This window comes from Pelodiscus sinensis, chromosome 18 (genome assembly GCF_052426305.1).
Source record: "Pelodiscus sinensis isolate ZL-2025 chromosome 18, ASM5242630v1, whole genome shotgun sequence".
Taxonomy (NCBI): Eukaryota; Metazoa; Chordata; order Testudines; family Trionychidae; genus Pelodiscus; species Pelodiscus sinensis.
In genome coordinates this window covers 35,466,200-35,487,867 of record NC_143069.1, presented here as the reverse complement: position 1 = coordinate 35,487,867, position 21,668 = coordinate 35,466,200, and the positions used below count along the sequence as shown (strand labels likewise).

General features: G+C 75.1%; 1 protein-coding gene across 1 annotated transcript in view; it reads right to left on the bottom strand.

Annotated features, from left to right (window-relative positions):
* Positions 1 to 9,157: 9,157 nt before the first annotated feature.
* The window catches only part of LOC142824331 (protein bicaudal D homolog 2-like), a 44,928-nt gene continuing 32,417 nt past the window's right edge, over positions 9,158 to 21,668 (bottom strand). The window contains exons 8-12 of the mRNA XM_089770462.1: positions 16,476 to 16,874; positions 11,898 to 12,503; positions 10,003 to 10,154; positions 9,746 to 9,932; positions 9,158 to 9,299 (exon numbers count right to left, since the gene is read on the bottom strand). Coding sequence (XP_089626588.1) covers positions 9,294 to 9,299; positions 9,746 to 9,932; positions 10,003 to 10,154; positions 11,898 to 12,503; positions 16,476 to 16,874 — 1,350 coding nt within the window. The 3' untranslated portion in view covers positions 9,158 to 9,293. The remainder of the gene's footprint in view (positions 9,300 to 9,745; positions 9,933 to 10,002; positions 10,155 to 11,897; positions 12,504 to 16,475; positions 16,875 to 21,668) is intronic.

The following is a 21,668-nucleotide window of genomic DNA, read 5'->3' as shown; positions in this document are numbered from 1 at the left end:
CTTCATCTTCACTCGCGCGGGCGCCTGCCCCCTTCACCTTAACTCTGCCCAGCAGTGTGACGCGGGGCGGGGCTGTCTGCTCTGGGACCCGGGGTCCCTGCGCTGCGCGATTCCCACTGACTCCCCACACATGGACTGGCCCAGACACCTGGGCCCAGCCTGGGCAGGTAACAGGGGGATTCCCTGGGGGGGAGACAAAGGGGAGGAGGGGGCAAGGCCTGGGGGCTGGGCAGTCAGAAGAGAAGGGTCTACACTGAGTACCGGGGGATCAAGGGGGCTGAGGCTGCCGGCCCCTCACTCCAATGTCCACATGGAACCCGGGCTGGGCTGTGTCTCGGAGCCGTTCTACTGGCTGGCGGAGTCACATCGGACCGCAGAGGGGGTGCAGGGTCGGGGGTCCCTGACGCGCTGTCACGGTGGTGGCAGCAGTGGGATCCCCGGCACCACGTGCACAGAGCGTCCAGCAGCAAGGAACAAGGCGCGGGGGGGCTGCCCTGCACTGGGATGTGTGACCCACGGACTCGCCCACACGCTGCGGTGCAGTGTCAGGACCTGGCTGGCTGCGGGGCCTCAGGACAGTGACCAAAGCGGCTGTACTGGCTAAGGGAAGAGGGGGGCACAGGAAGCGTGCGCTGGGGGAGGGCCAGTGTGGGGCCGGAACCACTGAGGTTGCTGGGGCTGAGGGCCAGGGGCGATGGACCCCCTGACCCAAGGGCTCAAACACCCCAGCCCCGAATCCTGCAGTCCCCCCACATCTGTGCTGGGCGGTACCCTTTGTGACGCAGTGGGGGTACCGGGCTGCTCTCTATGGGGCTGTGGTACCCCACTGGCTGCCGCCGGTACCACGCCCAGCAGGACAGGGATGGGTCGTTATGCAAAGGGACCTCTCAACCCGGACCAGCCACCCCCCTGGAGAGGGACAAAGGAAGGGGGATGCTGCCCGGCCGGGGGCAGGGCTGGAGGAGGGGGAGCTAGTTTCTGTCTGGGATGATGGAGGAAGCAGGCTCAGCACAGGCTGGGGGGTTTAGAAGCCGAGACCCCCCCATATCAAGGGGGCTGAGGCATCCTAGGCCTGCCCTGTAGCCTGGTGACATCTGTGCTGTGCCCTGGAGAGGCGATAAACTCCCTCTGTTCTACTGGCTGGGGAGTCTGTTCGTGCCATTTCGGGGTGCAGGAGGCGGGGGACCCCAACGTGTCGTCACACCCTTCCCCCTGCCCCCCCAGCCCGACTCAGCCGCTAGGGCTGTGCCCACTGGGAGCCAAGATGTGGCACTTTGGATCTCGGGGTGCAGAGCAGATGGGGGCTCAGCACCTTGGGGGGTATCTTGGGGTCCCCCCTGGCCTCAGCCCACAGGCAGAAGGGCTGCAGCCAGCCACCTCCCCTGCCGGCTCCTGACTGCCTGGCAGCCCCCCCCCCCAGCCGGATCGCCGGGCTCCTCCCCAGGCCCAGCCGCCACAGGCTGGCGGGATCCCGCCCTGGAGACAGGAGCCTTTTGTGCGGGGCCCGGGGACTCGGCCCACCAGCCTGGGACGGGCCTGTCTGCCCGCACAGCCGGCAGGGAGCAGGGCTGGGCAGCCCCCAACATGCCCTGGTCGCCCTGCAGGCGGCCTGCTAGCAGCCACAGAGCCGCCCCTCCCCGCGCTGGGCAGGGGACCCAGGCGTCCCAGCTTCCAGCCCCGCTCTGGCCCCAATGTGACCAGGAAGCTGCGGGGGGCTGCCAGGAGGAGCAGCTGGGCTGGGACAGGGCCGGGTTGCAGTGAGCCCCCACCCTGTGGGACGGGCGCAGGGACTGGTACTAGGGACCCGGACTCAACACGAGGGCACGGCCCCAGCAGGGGCTGGCTTTGGGGGCCTCGCGAGAGGCCGGGACACCCCCCGGCTTTAGGGGCCTCGCGAGAGGCCGGGACACCCCCCGGCTTTAGGGGCCTCGCGCGAGGCCGGGACACCCCCCGGCTTTGGGGGCCTCGCCCGAGGCCCGGACACCCCCCGGCTTTGGGGGCCTCGCCCGAGGCCGGGACACCCCCCGGCTTTAGGGGCCTCGCGCGAGGCCGGGACACCCCCCGGCTTTGGGGGCCTCGCCCGAGGCCGGGACACCCCCCGGCTTTGGGGGCCTCGCCCGAGGCCGGGACACCCCCCGGCTTTAGGGGCCTCGCGCGAGGCCGGGACACCCCCCGGCTTTAGGGGCCTCGCGCGAGGCCGGGACACCCCCCGGCTTTAGGGGCCTCGCGCGAGGCCGGGACACCCCCCGGCTTTAGGGGCCTCGCGAGAGGCCGGGACACCCCCCGGCTTTAGGGGCCTCGCGAGAGGCCGGGACACCCCCCGGCTTTGGGGGCCTCGCGCGAGGCCGGGACACCCCCCGGCTTTGGGGGCCCTCGCCCGAGAAACCCCCCCGGCTTTAGGGGCCTCGCCCGAGGCCGGGACACCCCCCAGCTTTAGGGGCCCTCGCCCGAGACACCCCCCGGCTTTAGGGGCCCCGCCCGAGGCCGGGACACCCCCCGGCTTTAGGGGCCCTCGCCCGAGACACCCCCCGGCTTTAGGGGCCCTCGCCCGAGAAACCCCCCCGGCTTTAGGGGCCTCGCCCGAGGCCAGGACACCCCCCGGCTTTAGGGGCCCTCGCCCGAGAAACCCCCCGGCTTTGGGGGCCCTCGCCCGAGGCCGGGACACCCCCCGGCTTTGGGGGCCCTCGCCCGAGAAACCCCCCCGGCTTTGGGGGCCTCGCCCGAGGCCGGGACACCCCCCAGCTTTAGGGGCCCTCGCCCGAGACACCCCCCGGCTTTAGGGGCCCCGCCCGAGGCCAGGACACCCCCTGGCTTTAGGGGCCCTCGCCCGAGACACCCCCCGGCTTTAGGGGCCCCGCCCGAGGCCGGGACACCCCCCGGCTTTGGGGGCCCTCGCCCAAGAAACCCCCCCGGCTTTAGGGGCCCCGCCCGAGGCCGGGACACCCCCCGGCTTTAGGGGCCCTCGCCCGAGACACCCCCCCAGCTTTAGGGGCCCACGCCCAAGAAACCCCCCCGGCTTTAGGGGCCCTCGCCCGAGAAACCCCCCCGGCTTTGGGGGCCCTCGCCCAAGACACCCCCCAGCTGCACCTGGCTTTAGGGGCCTCGCCCGAGACACCCCCCAGGATGCACCTGGCTTTAGGGACCCTCACCTGAGGCCAGGACGCCCCCCACCTGGGGCTGGCTTTAGGGGCCCCTTGCCCGAGGCCGGGACCCAGCCCTGGCGCCAGGCCGGGCAGCTGCTCTACAGGCACCCGCTGCGGTTGCATAAGGCAGGAAGGGCAGACATCTGGCCCAGCCGGAGGGGAGGACGCTCAGGGCCAGGAATGGGGCTGGGGGGTCACTGCAGGACGCCGGGCCTGGAGCAGGCTCTGGCAGTGGGAGCCGGGGGCCGGCGCCTGGGCTCTGTCGCTAGCTGCTGTGCAGCCCAGGGGGGCCCTGGAGGTACAGGGGGGCCCACAGCCATGCCCGAGGGCATCACCCCCGTGCGAAACAGCACAGGCCCCGCTGGCCCCCCCAGCATTGTGAGCCAGGGGCACGGCAAGGGGGGGCTGCCCAGCCCCCAGAAGGCCAGCCCCCCGGCAGCGCCCACACCCCAAAGGCCCCCCGGCCAGGCTCCCTCCAGCCCCCGGGGGCGCCCACACCCCAAAGGCCCCCGGCCAGGCTCCCTCCAACCCCCCGGCGGCGCCCACACCTCAAAGGCCCCCCGGCCAGGCTCCCTCCAGCCCCCGGCGGCGCCCACACCCCAAAGGCCCCCCGGCCAGGCTCCCTCCAGCCCCCGGGGGTGCCCACACCCCAAAGGCCCCCGGCCAGGCTCCCTCCAGCCCCCCGGGGGCGCCCACACCCCAAAGGCCCCCCGGCCAGGCTCCCTCCAGCCCCCGGGGGTGCCCACACCCCAAAGGCCCCCGGCCAGGCTCCCTCCAACCCCCCGGCGGCGCCCACACCTCAAAGGCCCCCCGGCCAGGCTCCCTCCAACCCCCCGGCGGCGCCCACACCCCAAAGGCCCCCGGCCAGGCTCCCTCCAACCCCCCGGCGGCGCCCACACCCCAAAGGCCCCCGGCCAGGCTCCCTCCAACCCCCCGGCGGCGCCCACACCCCAAAGGCCCCCGGCCAGGCTCCCTCCAGCCCCCCGCGGCGCCCACACCCCAAAGGCCCCCGGCCAGGCTCCCTCCAGCCCCCCGGCGGCGCCCACACCCCAAAGGCCCCCGGCCAGGCTCCCTCCAGCCCCCCGGCGGCGCCCACACCCCAAAGGCCCCCCGGCCAGGCTCCCTCCAACCCCCCGGCGGCGCCCACACCCCAAAGGCCCCCGGCCAGGCTCCCTCCAACCCCCCGGCGGCGCCCACACCCCAAAGGCCCCCGGCCAGGCTCCCTCCAGCCCCCCGGCGGCGCCCACACCCCAAAGGCCCCCGGCCAGGCTCCCTCCAGCCCCCCGGCGGCGCCCACACCCCAAAGGCCCCCGGCCAGGCTCCCTCCAACCCCCCGGCGGCGCCCACACCCCAAAGGCCCCCGGCCAGGCTCCCTCCAGCCCCCGGGGGTGCCCACACCCCAAAGGCCCCCCGGCCAGGCTCCCTCCAACCCCCCGGGGGCGCCCACACCCCAAAGGCCCCCGGCCAGGCTCCCTCCAGCCCCCCGGCGGCGCCCACAACCCAAAGGCCCCCGGCCAGGCTCCCTCCAACCCCCCGGCGGCGCCCACACCTCAAAGGCCCCCCGGCCAGGCTCCCTCCAACCCCCCGGCGGCGCCCACACCCCAAAGGCCCCCGGCCAGGCTCCCTCCAACCCCCCGGCGGCGCCCACACCCCAAAGGCCCCCGGCCAGGCTCCCTCCAACCCCCCGGCGGCGCCCACACCCCAAAGGCCCCCGGCCAGGCTCCCTCCAGCCCCCCGCGGCGCCCACACCCCAAAGGCCCCCGGCCAGGCTCCCTCCAGCCCCCCGGCGGCGCCCACACCCCAAAGGCCCCCGGCCAGGCTCCCTCCAGCCCCCCGGCGGCGCCCACACCCCAAAGGCCCCCCGGCCAGGCTCCCTCCAACCCCCCGGCGGCGCCCACACCCCAAAGGCCCCCGGCCAGGCTCCCTCCAACCCCCCGGCGGCGCCCACACCCCAAAGGCCCCCGGCCAGGCTCCCTCCAGCCCCCCGGCGGCGCCCACACCCCAAAGGCCCCCGGCCAGGCTCCCTCCAGCCCCCCGGCGGCGCCCACACCCCAAAGGCCCCCGGCCAGGCTCCCTCCAACCCCCCGGCGGCGCCCACACCCCAAAGGCCCCCGGCCAGGCTCCCTCCAGCCCCCGGGGGTGCCCACACCCCAAAGGCCCCCGGCCAGGCTCCCTCCAACCCCCCGGGGGCGCCCACACCCCAAAGGCCCCCGGCCAGGCTCCCTCCAACCCCCCGGGGGCGCCCACACCCCAAAGGCCCCCGGCCAGGCTCCCTCCAGCCCCCCGGCAGCGCCCACACCCCAAAGGCCCCCGGCCAGGCTCCCTCCAGCCCCCGGGGGCGCCCACACCCCAAAGGCCCCCGGCCAGGCTCCCTCCAGCCCCCCGGCGGCGCCCACACCCCAAAGGCCCCCGGCCAGGCTCCCTCCAGCCCCCGGGGGCGCCCACACCCCAAAGGCCCCGGCCAGGCTCCCTCCAACCCCCCGGGGGCGCCCACACCCCAAAGGCCCCCGGCCAGGCTCCCTCCAGCCCCCAGGGGCGCCCACACCCCAAAGGCCCCCGGCCAGGCTCCCTCCAGCCCCCCGGCAGCGCCCACACCCCAAAGGCCCCCGGCCAGGCTCCCTCCAGCCCCCGGCAGCGCCCACACCCCAAAGGCCCCCGGCCAGGCTCCCTCCAGCCCCTCGGGGGCGCCCACACCCCAAAGGCCCCCGGCCAGGCTCCCTCCAGCCCCCCGGCGGCGCCCACACCCCAAAGGCCCCCGGCCAGGCTCCCTCCAACCCCCCGGGGGCGCCCACACCCCAAAGGCCCCCGGCCAGGCTCCCTCCAGCCCCCGGCAGCGCCCACACCCCAAAGGCCCCCGGCCAGGCTCCCTCCAGCCCCCCGGCGGCGCCCAGCCCCAAAGGCCCCCGGCCAGGCTCCCTTTCAGCCCCCCGGCGGCGCCCACACCCCAAAGGCCCCCGGCCAGGGTCCCTCCAGCCCCCGCGGCGCCCAGCCCCCACTGGCATTCTTCCCCGGGTTGGAGTCACGGTCGCCCCAGCCGGCTCAGACTTTCATTTCCTCTCTGGGAAGCGGGAGGCCAGTGCACACGCAGGGGGAGCAGGGCTGGGTTCCAGCCACAGCCCTGCTGCGTGAGCCAGGGCTGGCAGGGGCCCTGGGCCCCGGCAGGGGGAGCAGAGTTGGGGGACTCCTCCATTCTGGGTTGGGGGGCCTGAAGCAAAGAGCCCTCAGCTGCTGCTAAAAGCAGTGTGCTCTGGCCCTGCACCCTGCCCGCCCCACAGCCACAGGCCACAGGCCACAGGCCACAGCCCAGGGGAACAAAGCTCTTTAATTGCAGGCAAAGGAACTAGGCCCCCAGGCACTTGTGGGGCCCTGGAGGTTCACAGCAGCCCCCGGCTGCCCCACCCCGCGTGCGCCCCACGGCCCTCCCCCGAGAGCATCTCCCCCACTGAGAGAAGAGGGTTGTGCCTCTGAGCAGCAGGTCAGGCCCCGCACCAAGGTGCCCGTCCTCACCCGCGGGGGGGCCCTGAGCCACCCCCAGCACAGGAGGTGGTAGTCTGGCTCAGCTGCAGGGGCAGACTGGCTACCCCCTACCCAGTCCAGAGCAGCGAAGGTCGGCGGGGTCTGCAGGGAGCGGAGACCTGGCCCAGAGCGCTGGAGGCAGGGCCGGCGGGGCTCCGGGCGGCTGAGGCACAGTGGTGGAGGCAGGGCGGCCGGCGGGGCTCCGGGCGGCTGAGGCACAGTGGTGAAGGCAGGGCGGCCGGCGGGGCTCCGGGCGGCTGAGGCACAGTGGTGAAGGCAGGGCGGGCCGGCGGGGCTCCGGGCGGCTGAGGCACAGTGGTGAAGGCAGGGCGGCCGGCGGGGCTCCGGGCGGCTGAGGCACAGTGGTGGAGGCAGGGTGGGCCGGCGGGGCTCCGGGCGGCTGAGGCACAGTGGTGGAGGCAGGGCGGCCGGCGGGGCTCCGGGCGGCTGAGGCACAGTGGTGAAGGCAGGGCGGGCCGGCGGGGCTCCGGGCGGCTGAGGCACAGTGGTGAAGGCAGGGCGGCCGGCGGGGCTCCGGGCGGCTGAGGCACAGTGGTGGAGGCAGGGCGGCCGGCGGGGCTCCGGGCGGCCGGCAGGCAGGGCGGGCCGGCGGGGCTCCGGGCGGCTGAGGCACAGTGGTGAAGGCAGGGCGGGCCGGCGGGGCTCTGGGCGGCCGGCAGGCAGGGCGGCCGGCGGGGCTCCGGGCGGCTGAGGCACAGTGGTGGAGGCAGGGCGGCCGGCGGGGCTCCGGGCGGCTGAGGCACAGTGGTGGAGGCAGGGCGGGCCGGCGGGGCTCCGGGCGGCCGGCAGGCAGGGCGGCTGGCGGGGCTCCGGGCGGCTGAGGCACAGTGGTGAAGGCAGGGCGGCCGGCGGGGCTCCGGGCGGCTGAGGCACAGTGGTGAAGGCAGGGCGGCCGGCGGGGCTCCGGGCGGCTGAGGCACAGTGGTGGAGGCAGGGCGGCCGGCGGGGCTCCGGGCGGCTGAGGCACAGTGGTGGAGGCAGGGCGGGCCGGCGGGGCTCCGGGCGGCCGGCAGGCAGGGCGGCTGGCGGGGCTCCGGGCGGCTGAGGCACAGTGGTGAAGGCAGGGCGGCCGGCGGGGCTCCGGGCGGCTGAGGCACAGTGGTGAAGGCAGGGCGGCCGGCGGGGCTCCGGGCGGCTGAGGCACAGTGGTGAAGGCAGGGCGGCCGGCGGGGCTCCGGGCGGCTGAGGCACAGTGGTGGAGGCAGGGCGGCCGGCGGGGCTCCGGGCGGCTGAGGCACAGTGGTGAAGGCAGGGCGGGCCGGCGGGGCTCTGGGCGGCCGGCAGGCAGGGCGGCCGGCGGGGCTCCGGGCGGCTGAGGCACAGTGGTGAAGGCAGGGCGGCCGGCGGGGCTCCGGGCGGCTGAGGCACAGTGGTGGAGGCAGGGCGGCCGGCGGGGCTCCGGGCGGCCGGCAGGCAGGGCGGGCCGGCGGGGCTCCGGGCGGCTGAGGCACAGTGGTGAAGGCAGGGCGGGCCGGCGGGGCTCTGGGCGGCCGGCAGGCAGGGCGGCTGGCGGGGCTCCGGGCGGCTGAGGCACAGTGGTGAAGGCAGGGCGGCCGGCGGGGCTCCGGGCGGCTGAGGCACAGTGGTGGAGGCAGGGCGGCCGGCGGGGCTCCGGGCGGCTGAGGCACAGTGGTGAAGGCAGGGCGGCCGGCGGGGCTCCGGGCGGCTGAGGCACAGTGGTGGAGGCAGGGCGGGCCGGCGGGGCTCCGGGCGGCTGAGGCACAGTGGTGAAGGCAGGGCGGCCGGCGGGGCTCCGGGCGGCTGAGGCACAGTGGTGGAGGCAGGGCGGCCGGCGGGGCTCCGGGCGGCTGAGGCACAGTGGTGAAGGCAGGGCGGCCGGCGGGGCTCCGGGCGGCTGAGGCACAGTGGTGGAGGCAGGGCGGCCGGCGGGGCTCCGGGCGGCTGAGGCACAGTGGTGAAGGCAGGGCGGCCGGCGGGGCTCCGGGCGGCTGAGGCACAGTGGTGAAGGCAGGGCGGCCGGCGGGGCTCCGGGCGGCTGAGGCACAGTGGTGAAGGCAGGGCGGCCGGCGGGGCTCCGGGCGGCTGAGGCACAGTGGTGGAGGCAGGGCGGCCGGCGGGGCTCCGGGCGGCTGAGGCACAGTGGTGGAGGCAGGGCGGGCCGGCGGGGCTCCGGGCGGCCGGCAGGCAGGGCGGCTGGCGGGGCTCCGGGCGGCTGAGGCACAGTGGTGAAGGCAGGGCGGCCGGCGGGGCTCCGGGCGGCTGAGGCACAGTGGTGAAGGCAGGGCGGCCGGCGGGGCTCCGGGCGGCTGAGGCACAGTGGTGGAGGCAGGGCGGCCGGCGGGGCTCCGGGCGGCCGGCAGGCAGGGCGGCTGGCGGGGCTCCGGGCGGCTGAGGCACAGTGGTGAAGGCAGGGCGGCCGGCGGGGCTCCGGGCGGCTGAGGCACAGTGGTGAAGGCAGGGCGGCCGGCGGGGCTCCGGGCGGCTGAGGCACAGTGGTGGAGGCAGGGCGGCCGGCGGGGCTCCGGGCGGCCGGCAGGCAGGGCGGGCCGGCGGGGCTCCGGGCGGCTGAGGCACAGTGGTGAAGGCTCTGCCAGTCCCAGGGCAGGCTCCGGCTGGCGCTGGTGACATTTCTTGGCCAGGCGGCACCCAGGGTCAGTGCTGTGCGGGAAGAGCCCAGTTACCACAGAGCAGAGCCCAGACACCCCTGCTCTCGGCGTCCCCCACAGCCCGTGGCTGGAGCACGAGGAGAAAGGACTCTCTGCCCCACCACCACTCAGGGCGAGCCCCAAGGATGATGCGGGGGGCCTGGCCGGGTTCTGTGCCAGGGTGTGGCGCGGGGGGATGTGTGACCCACGGACTCGCCCACACGCTGCGGTGCAGTGTCAGGACCTGGCTGGCTGCGGGGCCTCAGGACAGTGGCCAAAGCGGCTGTACTGGCTAAGGGAAGAGGGGGGCACAGGAAGCGTGCGCTGGGGGAGGGCCAGTCTGGGGCTCAGGGCCAGGGGCGATGGACCCCGGCCCCGAATCCTGCAGCCCCCCACGTCTGTGCTGGGCGGTAACCCCCCTGCCTGGCTGCGGGGTGCAGGGACCCGGCCCCGTCGTACCGCGGTGCTCCTGGAGCTGCGGGCTCTGGCGCCGCGAGCCGGGCTCTGCCGGGTCTCCAGGCGCTGGCTGAGCGCCAGCTTCTGCTGGATGGCCATGCGCAGCAGAGAGCTCAGCGTCTTCTTCTCGTCCTCGGCCACGGCCAGCTGGCGCTGCATGTCCTCCAGCTGGGCCACGTACTGGTCACACCTGGGACACGGGCGTCAGCGCACGGGCGGGGGCTCCCCCCCCCGCCCCCCCCCGCCGCGCCAGCCCTCACCTGCTGGCAAACACGGTGCGCAGGGAGGAGAAAGTGCTGGCGTCCTCCTTCAGGGCCTTCAGCTCCCGGCGCAGCTTCTGCATGGTGGCCGCCAGCAGGGCCTTCTCCGCCTCGTACTGCGCCTTCAGCTGGGCCAGCCCCGCCTCGGCCGCCTGGCGCACAAGGGTTGAGAGCCGGCCGGGCCCTGCCCCCACGCCCTCTGCCCCACGGACCCCTGCCCCCACGCCCTCTGCCCCACGGACCCCTGCCCCCACGCCCTCTGCCCCCCGGGGGTGGCACCCGGCCAGGGCCCTGCCCCCACGCCCTCTGCCCCCCGGACCCCTGCCCCCACGCCCTCTGCCCCCCGGGGGTGGCACCCGGCCAGGGCCCTGCCCCCACACCCTCTGCCCCCGGGGGGTGGCTCCCGGCTGGGCCCCTGCCCCCACGCCCTCTGCCCCCCGGACCCCTGCCCCCACGCCCTCTGCCCCCGGGGGGTGGCACCCGGCTGGGCCCCTGCCCCCACGCCCTCTGCCCCCCGGACCCCTGCCCCCACGCCCTCTGCCCCCGGGGGGTGGCTCCCGGCTGGGCCCCTGCCCCCACGCCCTCTGCCCCCCGGACCCCTGCCCCCACGCCCTCTGCCCCCCGGGGGTGGCACCCGGCCAGGGCCCTGCCCCCACGCCCTCTGCCCCCCGGACCCCTGCCCCCACGCCCTCTCCCCCCCAGGGGGTGGCACCCGGCCAGGCCTCTGCCCCCACGCCCTCTGCCACCGGGACCCCTGCCCCCCACGCCCGCTGCCCCCCAGGGGGTGGCACCCGGCCGGGCCCTGCCCCCACGCCCTCTGCCCCCGGGGGGTGGCTCCCGGCTGGGCCCCTGCCCCCACGCCCTCTGCCCCCGGGGGGTGGCTCCCGGCTGGGCCCTGCCCCCACGCCCTCTGCCCCCCGGGCCCCTGCCCCCACGCCCTCTGCCCCCGGGGGGTGGCTCCCGGCTGGGCCCCTGCCCCCACGCCCTCTGCCCCCGGGGGGTGGCTCCCGGCTGGGCCCCTACCCCCACGCCCTCTGCCCCCCGGACCCCTGCCCCCACGCCCTCTGCCCCCCGGACCCCTGCCCCCACGCCCTCTGCCCCCCGGGGGTGGCACCCGGCCAGGGCCCTGCCCCCACGCCCTCTGCCCCCCGGACCCCTGCCCCCACGCCCTCTCCCCCCCCGGGGGTGGCACCCGGCCGAGCCCTGCCCCCACGCCCTCTGCCCCCCGGACCCCTGCCCCCACGCCCTCTCCCCCCCGGGGGGTGGCACCCGGCCAGGCCCCTGCCCCCACGCCCTCTGCCACCCGGACCCCTGCCCCCCACGCCCGCTGCCCCCCGGGGGGTGGCATCCGGCCAGGCCCCTGCCCCCACGCCCTCTGCCACCCGGACCCCTGCCCCCACGCCCTCTCCCCCCCGGGGGGTGGCACCCGGCCGGGCCCTGCCCCCACGCCCTCTGCCCCCCGGACCCCTGCCCCCCACGCTCGCTGCCCCACGGACCCCTGCCCCCACGCCCTCTGCCCCCCGGGGGTGGCACCCGGCCAGGGCCCTGCCCCCACGTCCTCTGCCCCCCGGACCCCTGCCCCCACGCCCTCTCCCCCCCGGGGGGTGGCACCCGGCTGGGCCCTGCCCCCACGCCCTCTGCCCCCCGGACCTCTGCCCCCACGCCCTCTCCCCCCGGGGGGTGGCACCCGGCCAGGCCCCTGCCCCCACGCCCTCTGCCACCCGGACCCCTGCCCCCCACGCTCGCTGCCCCCCGGGGGGTGGCACCCGGCCAGGCCCCTGCCCCCACGCCCTCTGCCCCCCGGGGGGTGGCACCCGGCCAGGCCCCTGCCCCCACGCCCTCTGCCCCCCGGACCCCTGCCCCCCACGCCCGCTGCCGCCCGGCAGCTCGCCCACCTGCTTGCTGGCCTTGAGCACGGTGCGCAGCGTGGCCACCTGCTCCCGCTTGGTGCTGAGGAGGGAGCGGAGCTTCAGCAGCTCTTCGGCGAGCAGTTCCTTGTCGCGCCCCAGCTCGGGCGCCGGCGGGCCCCGCTGCCGCCACAGGGCCAGCACGCCCTGCAGGTGCGCCAGCTGCTCCCGGAGCACCCCCGCCAGGCTGCAGACGGTGAGGGACTCCCCCGGCGAGGCGGGGGGCGACTGGTCCCCACAGGGCCTGCCCGGGGGCCTCCTGGCGCCGCGCCCGTCCCGGTAGTAGTCCAGCACCACGCGCTGCGGCGTCAGGCCCCGCCAGGCGCACACCTGGTGGTACAGGGCGGCCAGGTCCTCCGTCAGCGCCAGCATCTCCTCCTGGGCCTGGCCCAGCCGGGCCTGCAGCTCCGCTGTCAGCTTCCGGGAGGCCCGCAGCCGGCCCTCCAGCTGCCCCACCTGGTCCGGCCAGGCCTGGGGCTGCGGGGAGGCCGGGCGGGCTGTGGGCTGCTGCTCTGCCAAGGCCTCCCTGGCACTGGCCAGCTGACACCGGGCCTCCTGGGCTTCGGCTGCCAGGGCGGCTCTGTCCCGCTCCGCCTGCGGGGACAAGGCCGTGCCGTGAGCGTGGGCCGGGGCACCCCCCTCCCGGGCCTGGCAGCGGCTGGCTCTCGCCCGCGCCATCGCCCACGGCGCCCTGGCTTTGCGCACGGTGGAAACCCCAGGGGCGACCCACGCAGCAGAGGTCGGGAGAGCTGCCGGGACCAGACACCGCAGGAGCAGGCAGGGCAGAGCCGGCCCGGGGCCCGGAGCCCGGAGCGGGGCTCCCCCGTGGGCAGAGCCGGACTCCCCCGTGGGCAGAGCCGGCCCGGGGCCCGGAGCGGGGCCCCCCCCCGTGGGCAGAGCTGGACTCCCCCGTGGGCAGAGCCGGCCCGGGGCCCGGAGCCCGGAGCGGGGCTCCCCCGTGGGCAGAGCCGGCCCGGGGCCCGGAGTGGGCCCCCCCCGTGGGCAGAGCTGGACTCCCCCGTGGGCAGAGCCGGCCTGGGGCCCGGAGCGGGGCCCCCCCCCGTGGGCAGAGCCAGACTCCCCCGTGGGCCCGGAGCGGGGCCCCCCCCGTGGGCAGAGCCGGCCCGGGGCCCGGAGTGGGGCCCCCCCCCGTGGGCAGAGCCAGACTCCCCCGTGGGCCCGGAGCGGGACTCCCCCGTGGGCAGAGCCGGCCCGGGGCCCGGAGCGGGACTCCCCCGTGGGCAGAGCCAGACTCCCCCGTGGGCAGAGCCGGCCCGGGGCCCGGAGCGGGGCTCCCCCGTGGGCAGAGCCAGACTCCCCCGTGGGCAGAGCCGGCCCGGGGCCCGGAGCGGGGCTCCCCCGTGGGCAGAGCCAGACTCCCCCGTGGGCAGAGCCGGCCCGGGGCCCGGAGTGGGGCCCCCCCCCCCCCCCCCCCCCCCCCCCCCCCCCCGTGGGCAGAGCCAGACTCCCCCGTGGGCCCGGAGCGGGACTCCCCCGTGGGCAGAGCCAGACTCCCCCGTGGGCAGAGCCGACCCGGGGCCCGGAGCGGGGCCCCCCCGTGGGCAGAGCCGGCCCGGGGCCCGGAGCGGGACTCCCCCGTGGGCAGAGCCAGACTCCCCCGTGGGCCCGGAGCGGGACTCCCCCGTGGGCAGAGCCAGACTCCCCCGTGGGCAGAGCCGGCCCGGGGCCCGGAGCGGGACTCCCCCGTGGGCAGAGCTGGACTCCCCCGTGGGCAGAGCCGACCTGGGGCCCGGAGCGGGGCCCCCCCCGTGGGCAGAGCCAGACTCCCCCGTGGGCCCGGAGCGGGACTCCCCCGTGGGCAGAGCCAGACTCCCCCGTGGGCAGAGCCGACCCGGGGCCCGGAGCGGGGCCCCCCCCCGTGGGCAGAGCCGGCCCGGGGCCCGGAGCGGGACTCCCCCGTGGGCAGAGCCAGACTCCCCCGTGGGCCCGGAGCGGGACTCCCCCGTGGGCAGAGCCAGACTCCCCCGTGGGCAGAGCCGGCCCGGGGCCCGGAGCGGGACTCCCCCGTGGGCAGAGCTGGACTCCCCCGTGGGCAGAGCCGGCCTGGGGCCCGGAGCGGGGCCCCCCCCCGTGGGCAGAGCCAGACTCCCCCGTGGGCCCGGAGCGGGGCCCCCCCCCGTGGGCAGAGCCGGCCCGGGGCCCGGAGCGGGGCTCCCCCGTGGGCAGAGCCAGACTCCCCCGTGGGCAGAGCCGGCCCGGGGCCCGGAGCGGGGCTCCCAGGACGGCCAGAGGCAGGCGCCAAGAGCAGTGACCGTGCTCTGCAGAGGCCCTGCTGCTGCAGGATGTGGGTGTATCGGCAGCTTCCTGCCCCACTCCACCCTCAGCACAGAGGCAGCAAGAGCTGCTCCGCAGGGCCCCGCTCGGCACAGGCCGCTTCCACTCAGGGCCCCCCCCGGGCCCCAATCCCGGGGTGTGACGGCGCCTCGGGGACCCCCGAGCCTGCACCCCCGTCCGCGGGGCAGTAGAGCAGGGAGGTGCAGCGCGGCCCGGGCCCAATGGGGACATGGGAGTAGGGGCCGGCAGCTTAGCCCCCTTGGGGCAGGGGCCATAGGCCTCTGATCCCCCAGTATCCGACTTAGCCCCTTCTCCATGTCTGCACTGCCCCACCCAGGGGCCATCTCCCCCTCCCCCCGGGAATCCCTCCTTACCTGCCCAGGCTGGGCCCAGGGGTGGGAGTCAGGGGGAATCGCACAGCGCAGGGCCCGGGTCCCAGAGCAGCCCCCCCCGTCACACTGCTGGGCAGCTCCCCCCCCCCAGTCACACTGCTGGGCAGCGCCCCCCCCCGCCCCCCCCCCCGTCACACTGCTGGGCAGCGCAGGGCCCGGGTCCCAGAGCAGACCCCCCCCCCCCCCCCCAGTCACACTGCTGGGCAGCGCCCCCCCCCCGTCACACTGCTGGGCAGCCCCCCCCCCCCCCGTCACACTGCTGGGCAGCGCAGGGCCCGGGTCCCAGAGCAGCCCCCCCCGTCACACTGCTGGGCAGCGCCCCCCCCCCAGTCACACTGCTGGGCAGCGCCCCCCCCCCGTCACACTGCTGGGCAGCGCCCCCCCCCCCGTCACACTGCTGGGCAGCGCAGGGCCCGGGTCCCAGAGCAGCCCCCCCCCCAGCAGCCCCCCCCCAGCACCCCAGCCCCCCCCCCCCGTCACACTGCTGGGCAGCGCCCCCCCCCCCGTCACACTGCTGGGCAGCGCCCCCCCCCCAGTCACACTGCTGGGCAGCGCAGGGCCCGGGTCCCAGAGCAGACGCCCCCCCCCCCCGTCACACTGCTGGGCAGCCCCCCCCCCCAGTCACACTGCTGGGCAGCGCCCCCCCCCCGTCACACTGCTGGGCAGCGCAGGGCCCGGGTCCCAGAGCAGCCCCCCCCCCCCCCCAGTCACACTGCTGGGCAGCGCCCCCCCCCCAGTCACACTGCTGGGCAGCGCCCCCCCCCCCCCGTCACACTGCTGGGCAGCGCAGGGCCCGGGTCCCAGAGCAGGCCCCCCCCCCCCCCCTGCCCCCCCCCCCAGTCACACTGCTGGGCAGCGCAGGGCCCGGGTCCCAGAGCAGACGCCCCCCCCCCCCGTCACACTGCTGGGCAGCGCCCCCCCCCCAGTCACACTGCTGGGCAGCGCAGGGCCCGGGTCCCAGAGCAGACGCCCCCCCCCCGTCACACTGCTGGGCAGCGCCCCCCCCCCGTCACACTGCTGGGCAGCCCCCCCCCCCCCTGGGCAGCGCCCCCCCCCCCCCCGTCACACTGCTGGGCAGCGCAGGGCCCGGGTCCCAGAGCAGCCCCCCCCCCCCCAGTCACACTGCTGGGCAGCGCCCCCCCCCCCCCGTCACACTGCTGGGCAGCCCCCCCCCCCGTCACACTGCTGGGCAGCGCAGGGCCCGGGTCCCAGAGCAGACAGCCCCCCCCCCCCGTCACACTGCTGGGCAGCGCCCCCCCCCCAGTCACACTGCTGGGCAGCGCAGGGCCCGGGTCCCAGAGCAGCCCCCCCCCCGTCACACTGCTGGGCAGCGCCCCCCCCCCGTCACACTGCTGGGCAGCCCCCCCCCCGTCACACTGCTGGGCAGCGCCCCCCCCCCAGTCACACTGCTGGGCAGCGCCCCCCCCCCCCCGCACACTGCCCCCCCCCCCCCGTCACACTGCTGGGCAGCGCCCCCCCCCCCCCCCAGTCACACTGCTGGGCAGCGCAGGGCCCGGGTCCCAGAGCAGACAGCCCCTCCCCCCCCCGTCACACTGCTGGGCAGCGCCCCCCCCCCCCGTCACACTGCTGGGCAGCCCCCCCCCCGTCACACTGCTGGGCAGCGCCCCCCCCCCAGTCACACTGCTGGGCAGCGCCCCCCCCCCAGCCACCCGGCCCCCCCCCCCCCAGCTGGCCCGCCCCCCCCCCCGTCACACTGCTGGGCAGCCCCCCCCCCGTCACACTGCTGGGCAGCGCCCCCCCCCCAGACAGGCTCCCTGCAGCAGCCAGGCCCCCCTTCCCCACCTCAGGGCGCCCGTGGGGTCCAGCCCCTGGATCTGAAGCGCCACGGGGGGTGCCCGGGAAACCCGCCCGCCCTTACCTGGAGCAGCTGCTGCTGCAGCTTGTGCATCTCGGCCAGGCGGAGCTCGCTGAAGAGGTCGGCGACCAGGCCGGGCGCAGGGCGGGCCTCGGGGGTGGATGCCAGCTCCCCAAAGTCCCCCGCACTGGCGCTGCCGTTGGCAAAGCCGCTGTCCAGCTCCTCATCCTGGCTCAGCTCCTCCAGGCCGGCCTGCTGGCTCCCCAGGGTGCCGGGGCGGTCCCGGGTGCAAGCCACCAGCTCCCTCCGCCGCTCCCGCTCCACCGCCAGCGTCTCCAGCGCCTCCTCCAGCTGCCGCTCCGCCAGCTCCCGCAGCCGCCCCAGCTCCTCCAGCTGGGCCCCGGCCAGGGCCACCTCCTCCTCCCGGCACCGCAGCTCGTGCTTCAAAGCCTCAAACTCTACCTGCCGCGGGCGGAGAGGGCGCTAGTGGGGAGAGCAGGACGCCTGGGGGCCTAGTGGGTAGAGCAGAGGGGTCCTGGGTTCTAGCTCCGGCGCGGGGAGGGGAGTGGGGCTAGTGGGGAGAGCAGAGGGGTCCTGGGTTCTAGCTCCTGCGTGGGGAGGGGAGTGGGGCTAGTGGGGAGAGGACGCCGCCTGGGGGCCTGGTGGGTAGAGCAGAGGGGTCCTGGGTTCTAGCTCCCGCGCGGGGAGGGGAGTGGGGCTAGTGGGGAGAGCAGGACGCCTGGGGGCCTAGTGGGTAGAGCAGAGGGGTCCTGGGTTCTAGCTCCCGCGCGGGGAGGGGAGTGGGGCTAGTGGGGAGAGCAGGACGCCTGGGGGCCTAGTGGGTAGAGCAGAGGGGTCCTGGGTTCTAGCTCCCGCGCGGGGAGGGGAGTGGGGCTAGTGGGGAGAGCAGGACGCCTGGGGGCCTAGTGGGTAGAGCAGAGGGGTCCTGGGTTCTAGCTCCCGCGTGGGGAGGGGAGTGGGGCTAGTGGGGAGAGCAGGACGCCTGGGGGCCTAGTGGGTAGAGCAGAGGGGTCCTGGGTTCTAGCTCCCGCGAGGGGAGTGGGGCTAGTGGGGAGAGCAGGACACCTGGGGGCCTAGTGGGTAGAGCAGAGGGGTCCTGGGTTCTAGCTCCCGCGTGGGGAGTGGGGCTAGTGGGGAGAGCAGGACGCCTGGGGGCCTAGTGAGTAGAACAGAGGGGTCCTGGGTTCTAGCTCCCGCGTGGGGAGGGGAGGGGGGCGAGTGGGGAGAGCAGGACGCCTGGGGGCCTAGTGAGTAGAGCAGAGGGGTCCTGGGTTCTAGCTCCCGCGTGGGGAGGGCAGTGGGGCTAGTGGGGAGAGCAGGACGCCTGGGGGCCTAGTGGGTAGAGCAGAGGGGTCCTGGGTTCTAGCTCCCGCGCGGGGAGGGGAGTGGGGGGGGGAGAGCAGGACGCCTGGGGGCCTGGTGGGTAGAGCAGAGGGGTCCTGGGTTCTAGCTCCCGCGAGGGGAGTGGGGCTAGTGGGGAGAGCAGGACGCCTGGGGGCCTAGTGGGTAGAGCAGAGGGGTCCTGGGTTCTAGCTCCAGCGCGGGGAGGGGAGTGAGGGGGGGGGCGAGTGGGGAGAGCAGGGCGCCTGGGGGCCTAGTGGGTAGAGCAGAGGGGTCCTGGGTTCTAGCTCCCGCGTGGGGAGGGTAGGGGGGCTAGTGGGGAGAGCAGGACGCCTGGGGGCCTAGTGGGTAGAGCAGAGGGGTCCTGGGTTCTAGCTCCCGCATGGGGAGGGGAGTGGGGCTAGTGGGGAGAGCAGGACGCCTGGGGGCCTAGTGGGTAGAGCAGAGGGGTCCTGGGTTCTAGCTCCCGCGTGGGGAGGGGAGTGGGGCTAGTGGGGAGAGCAGGACGCCTGGGGGCCTAGTGGGTAGAGCAGAGGGGTCCTGGGTTCTAGCTCCCGCGTGGGGAGGGGAGTGGGGCTAGTGGGGAGAGCAGGACGCCTGGGGGCCTAGTGGGTAGAGCAGAGGGGTCCTGGGTTCTAGCTCCCGCGTGGGGAGGGGAGTGGGGCGAGTGGGGAGAGCAGGACGCCTGGGGGCCTGGTGGGTAGAGCAGAGGGGTCCTGGGTTCTAGCTCCCGCGAGGGGAGTGGGGCTAGTGGGGAGAGCAGGACGCCTGGGGGCCTAGTGGGTAGAGCAGAGGGGTCCTGGGTTCTAGCTCCCGCGCGGGGAGGGGAGTGGGGCTAGTGGGGAGAGCAGGACGCCTGGGGGCCTAGTGGGTAGAGCAGAGGGGTCCTGGGTTCTAGCTCCCGCGCGGGGAGGGGAGTGGGGCTAGTGGGGAGAGCAGGACGCCTGGGGGCCTAGTGGGTAGAGCAGAGGGGTCCTGGGTTCTAGCTCCCGCACGGGGAGGGGAGTGGGGCTAGTGGGGAGAGCAGGACGCCTGGGGGCCTAGTGGGTAGAGCAGAGGGGTCCTGGGTTCTAGCTCCCGCGCGGGGAGGGGAGTGGGGCTAGTGGGGAGAGCAGGACGCCTGGAGGCCTAGCGGGTAGAGCAGAGGGGTCCTGGGTTCTAGCTCCCGCGTGGGGAGGGGAGGGGGGCTAGTGGGGAGAGCAGGACGCCTGGGGGCCTAGTGGGTAGAGCAGAGGGGTCCTGGGTTCTAGCTCCCGCGTGGGGAGGGGAGGGGAGGGAAGAGGGGAGGGGGGAGAGCAGGACGCCTGGAGGCCTAGTGGGTAGAGCAGAGGGGTCCTGGGTTCTAGCTCCGGCGCGGGGAGGGGAGTGGGGCTAGTGGGGAGAGCGGGACGCCTGGGGGCCTAGTTGTGACGTAGTGGGGGTACTTGCTGGGCTGCGGTGACCCCTGCTGTCTGGAGCAAGACCCAGCAGGGAAAACCTCACTAGGCCAAGGTAATGCCAAACTTGTTGAACCAGTGGCCAGACACCCCCATGGAGAGGAACAAAGGAAGGTGGATGCTGCCCTGGCTGGGGGGCAGGGCTGGAAGGGAATTTAGTTAGTTACTGTGGGAGAGCATGGAGGAGAGCCTAGGAGAAGGGGCTGGAGTTTAGGGGCCCAGTCTCCCCCATCTCAAGGGGGCCTGAGGCATCCTAGCCCAGCTCTGGGACCAGACTACATCTGTGCTGTGCTGTATCCTGGAGAGGCAATAAACTTCCTCTATTCCACCGGCTGGTGCAGTCTGTTTGTGCCATTTCAGGGTGCAGGAGACGGGGAACCCCCAACGCGCCGTCACACTGGTGTCAGAAGTGGGATGCACTGCACCCCGTGGATGGAGCTCCCAGCGGCGAGCGACAAGGCGCAGTAGAAGCAAGAGCCCTGGAGCCAGGCGTGCTGGAGACAGAGCGAAGCGGTTCCTGGGAATCGTGGGGCGCTGCAGCACTAGACTGGTGAGTCTGCACCGAGGGGCCCAGCGGGCAGATGGCCTACGCCCGACTCTTGAAGGCAGAGCTGGTGGGGCTGTGCAGAGAGAGGGGCTTGCCTGTGCAGAAAGCAACCAAGGCCCAGCTGATTGCCCAGCTGGAAGAGAATGACCAGCCACAGGGCCAGGATCTTGTCCCCAGGGGAAGCAGCCAGACCCCCCCTGAGAGTGTGTCAGGCTCAGAGAGGGGGAGGAGCGCTGGACCCCACTGGAGAGATGAGACAGCGTCTCCCGGGAGGCCTGCAAGCCATAGCCCATCTAGGGCAGGGGCCAGCCCAGCGGAGCTGCGGCGGCTGGAGATCCAGCTGCGGATGAAGGAATTGGAAGTAGAGGACCGAGAGAGGGACCGCCAAGATCGAGAGAGGCAGCGACAGCATGAGCTGGCCATGGCAGAGCGGAGAACCGGCGGGGCACCGGCTGCGCCAAGTGCGGATGGGCCCCAGGGTCCCAGGGCTGCCAGACGCTTGGAGAGGCCCGTGGTGGCCCAACTGAAGGACATGGGTGACATAGACGGGTTCCTCAGTACCTTTGAGAGGGCCTGTGGACTGCAACGGGTCCCCCCAGCTGACTGGCTGCAGGAGCTCATCCCCGCACTGAACCAGGAGGCGGCCGGAGTGCTCAGCCAGCTGGAGGACCTACAGCCAGGGGATTACAACCGAGTCAAGGAGGCCCTGCTGCACAAGTTCGGGCTGACCCCCGAGATGTACAGGAAGAAGTTCCGGGGGGTGCAGAAAGGGCCACGGGAGACCTATGTGGACCTGGCCTCCCGCCTGGCGCAATACTGCCGCAAGTGGGTGTCTGGAGTCGGAGCCCAGGCCGCAGAGGAGCTGCTCAAGCTGGTCATGATGGAGCAGTTCTATGAAGCGTGCCCACCCAAACTGAGGCTGTGGCTCAAGGACCGGAGACCAGAGAACCCCCAGGAGGCCGGGAGACTGGCGGATGAGTTCATGGAGAGCCGGTCCGGGTGTGAACGGGAGTCCCGGAGAGAAAGGGAACCGCGCAGAGACCGGATCTCGGCTGAGCGACGGAGGGAGTCAACTACGGGGCGAGACCAAGGAACAGGTCGTCTGCGCCCCAGAGAACCAGCCAGGGCCTGGACAGAGACAGCCCAAAGCCTAACTTGCCATCGCTGTGGGCAAAAAGGCCACAAGAGGGCTCAGTGCACCAGGTCCCAGGACCGGGGACTGTCCAGGGTTAACTGGCTGGGGCGGGAGGAAGGGCAGGCTGCCCCAGAGGCAGGGGCTGGCAGGCAAACCTCAGCTCAGAGAGAGGGGAAGGATGCTCAGTGCACCTCCCCTGGGAGGTCTGATTCTCAGGAGGCGGATTTCTCCGTGTACCGGGTGGGGGCAGGACGGCCCCTGCGGAGCGAGTGCCTCATACCCCTGGAGGTGGATGGTAGGAAGGTGACGGGCTTCTGGGACACGGGGGCGGAGGTGACTCTGGCCCGATCCGACATAGTGGCCCCGGAGCGGATACTACCCCACGCGCAGCTGACCCTGAAGGGCATAGATGGGTCCCCGTTTAAGGTGCCTGTAGCCCGGGTGCATCTGAAATGGGGGGCGAAGGAAGGCCTCAAGGAAGTGGGGGTGCACCCGCACTTGCCCACCGAGGTGCTGATGGGGAATGACCTAGAGGAGTGGCCCCATGAATCCCAGCGGGCTCTAGTCACTACCCGGAGCCAGAGCCAGTGGGGGGCTGACAACGTGGGTCCAGGGAAGGACTCCTGGCAGCGTCCTCAGGGTCCCATCCCAGTGGACCCGGGGTCCAGCCAGGCTGGGACTCCGGACCTAGGCAGAGGTGGGGGACAGGTCCCGATCCCTGCCTCAGCAGCTGAATTCCAGGCTGAGGTGCAGGCAGACCCCTCCTTGCAGAGGCT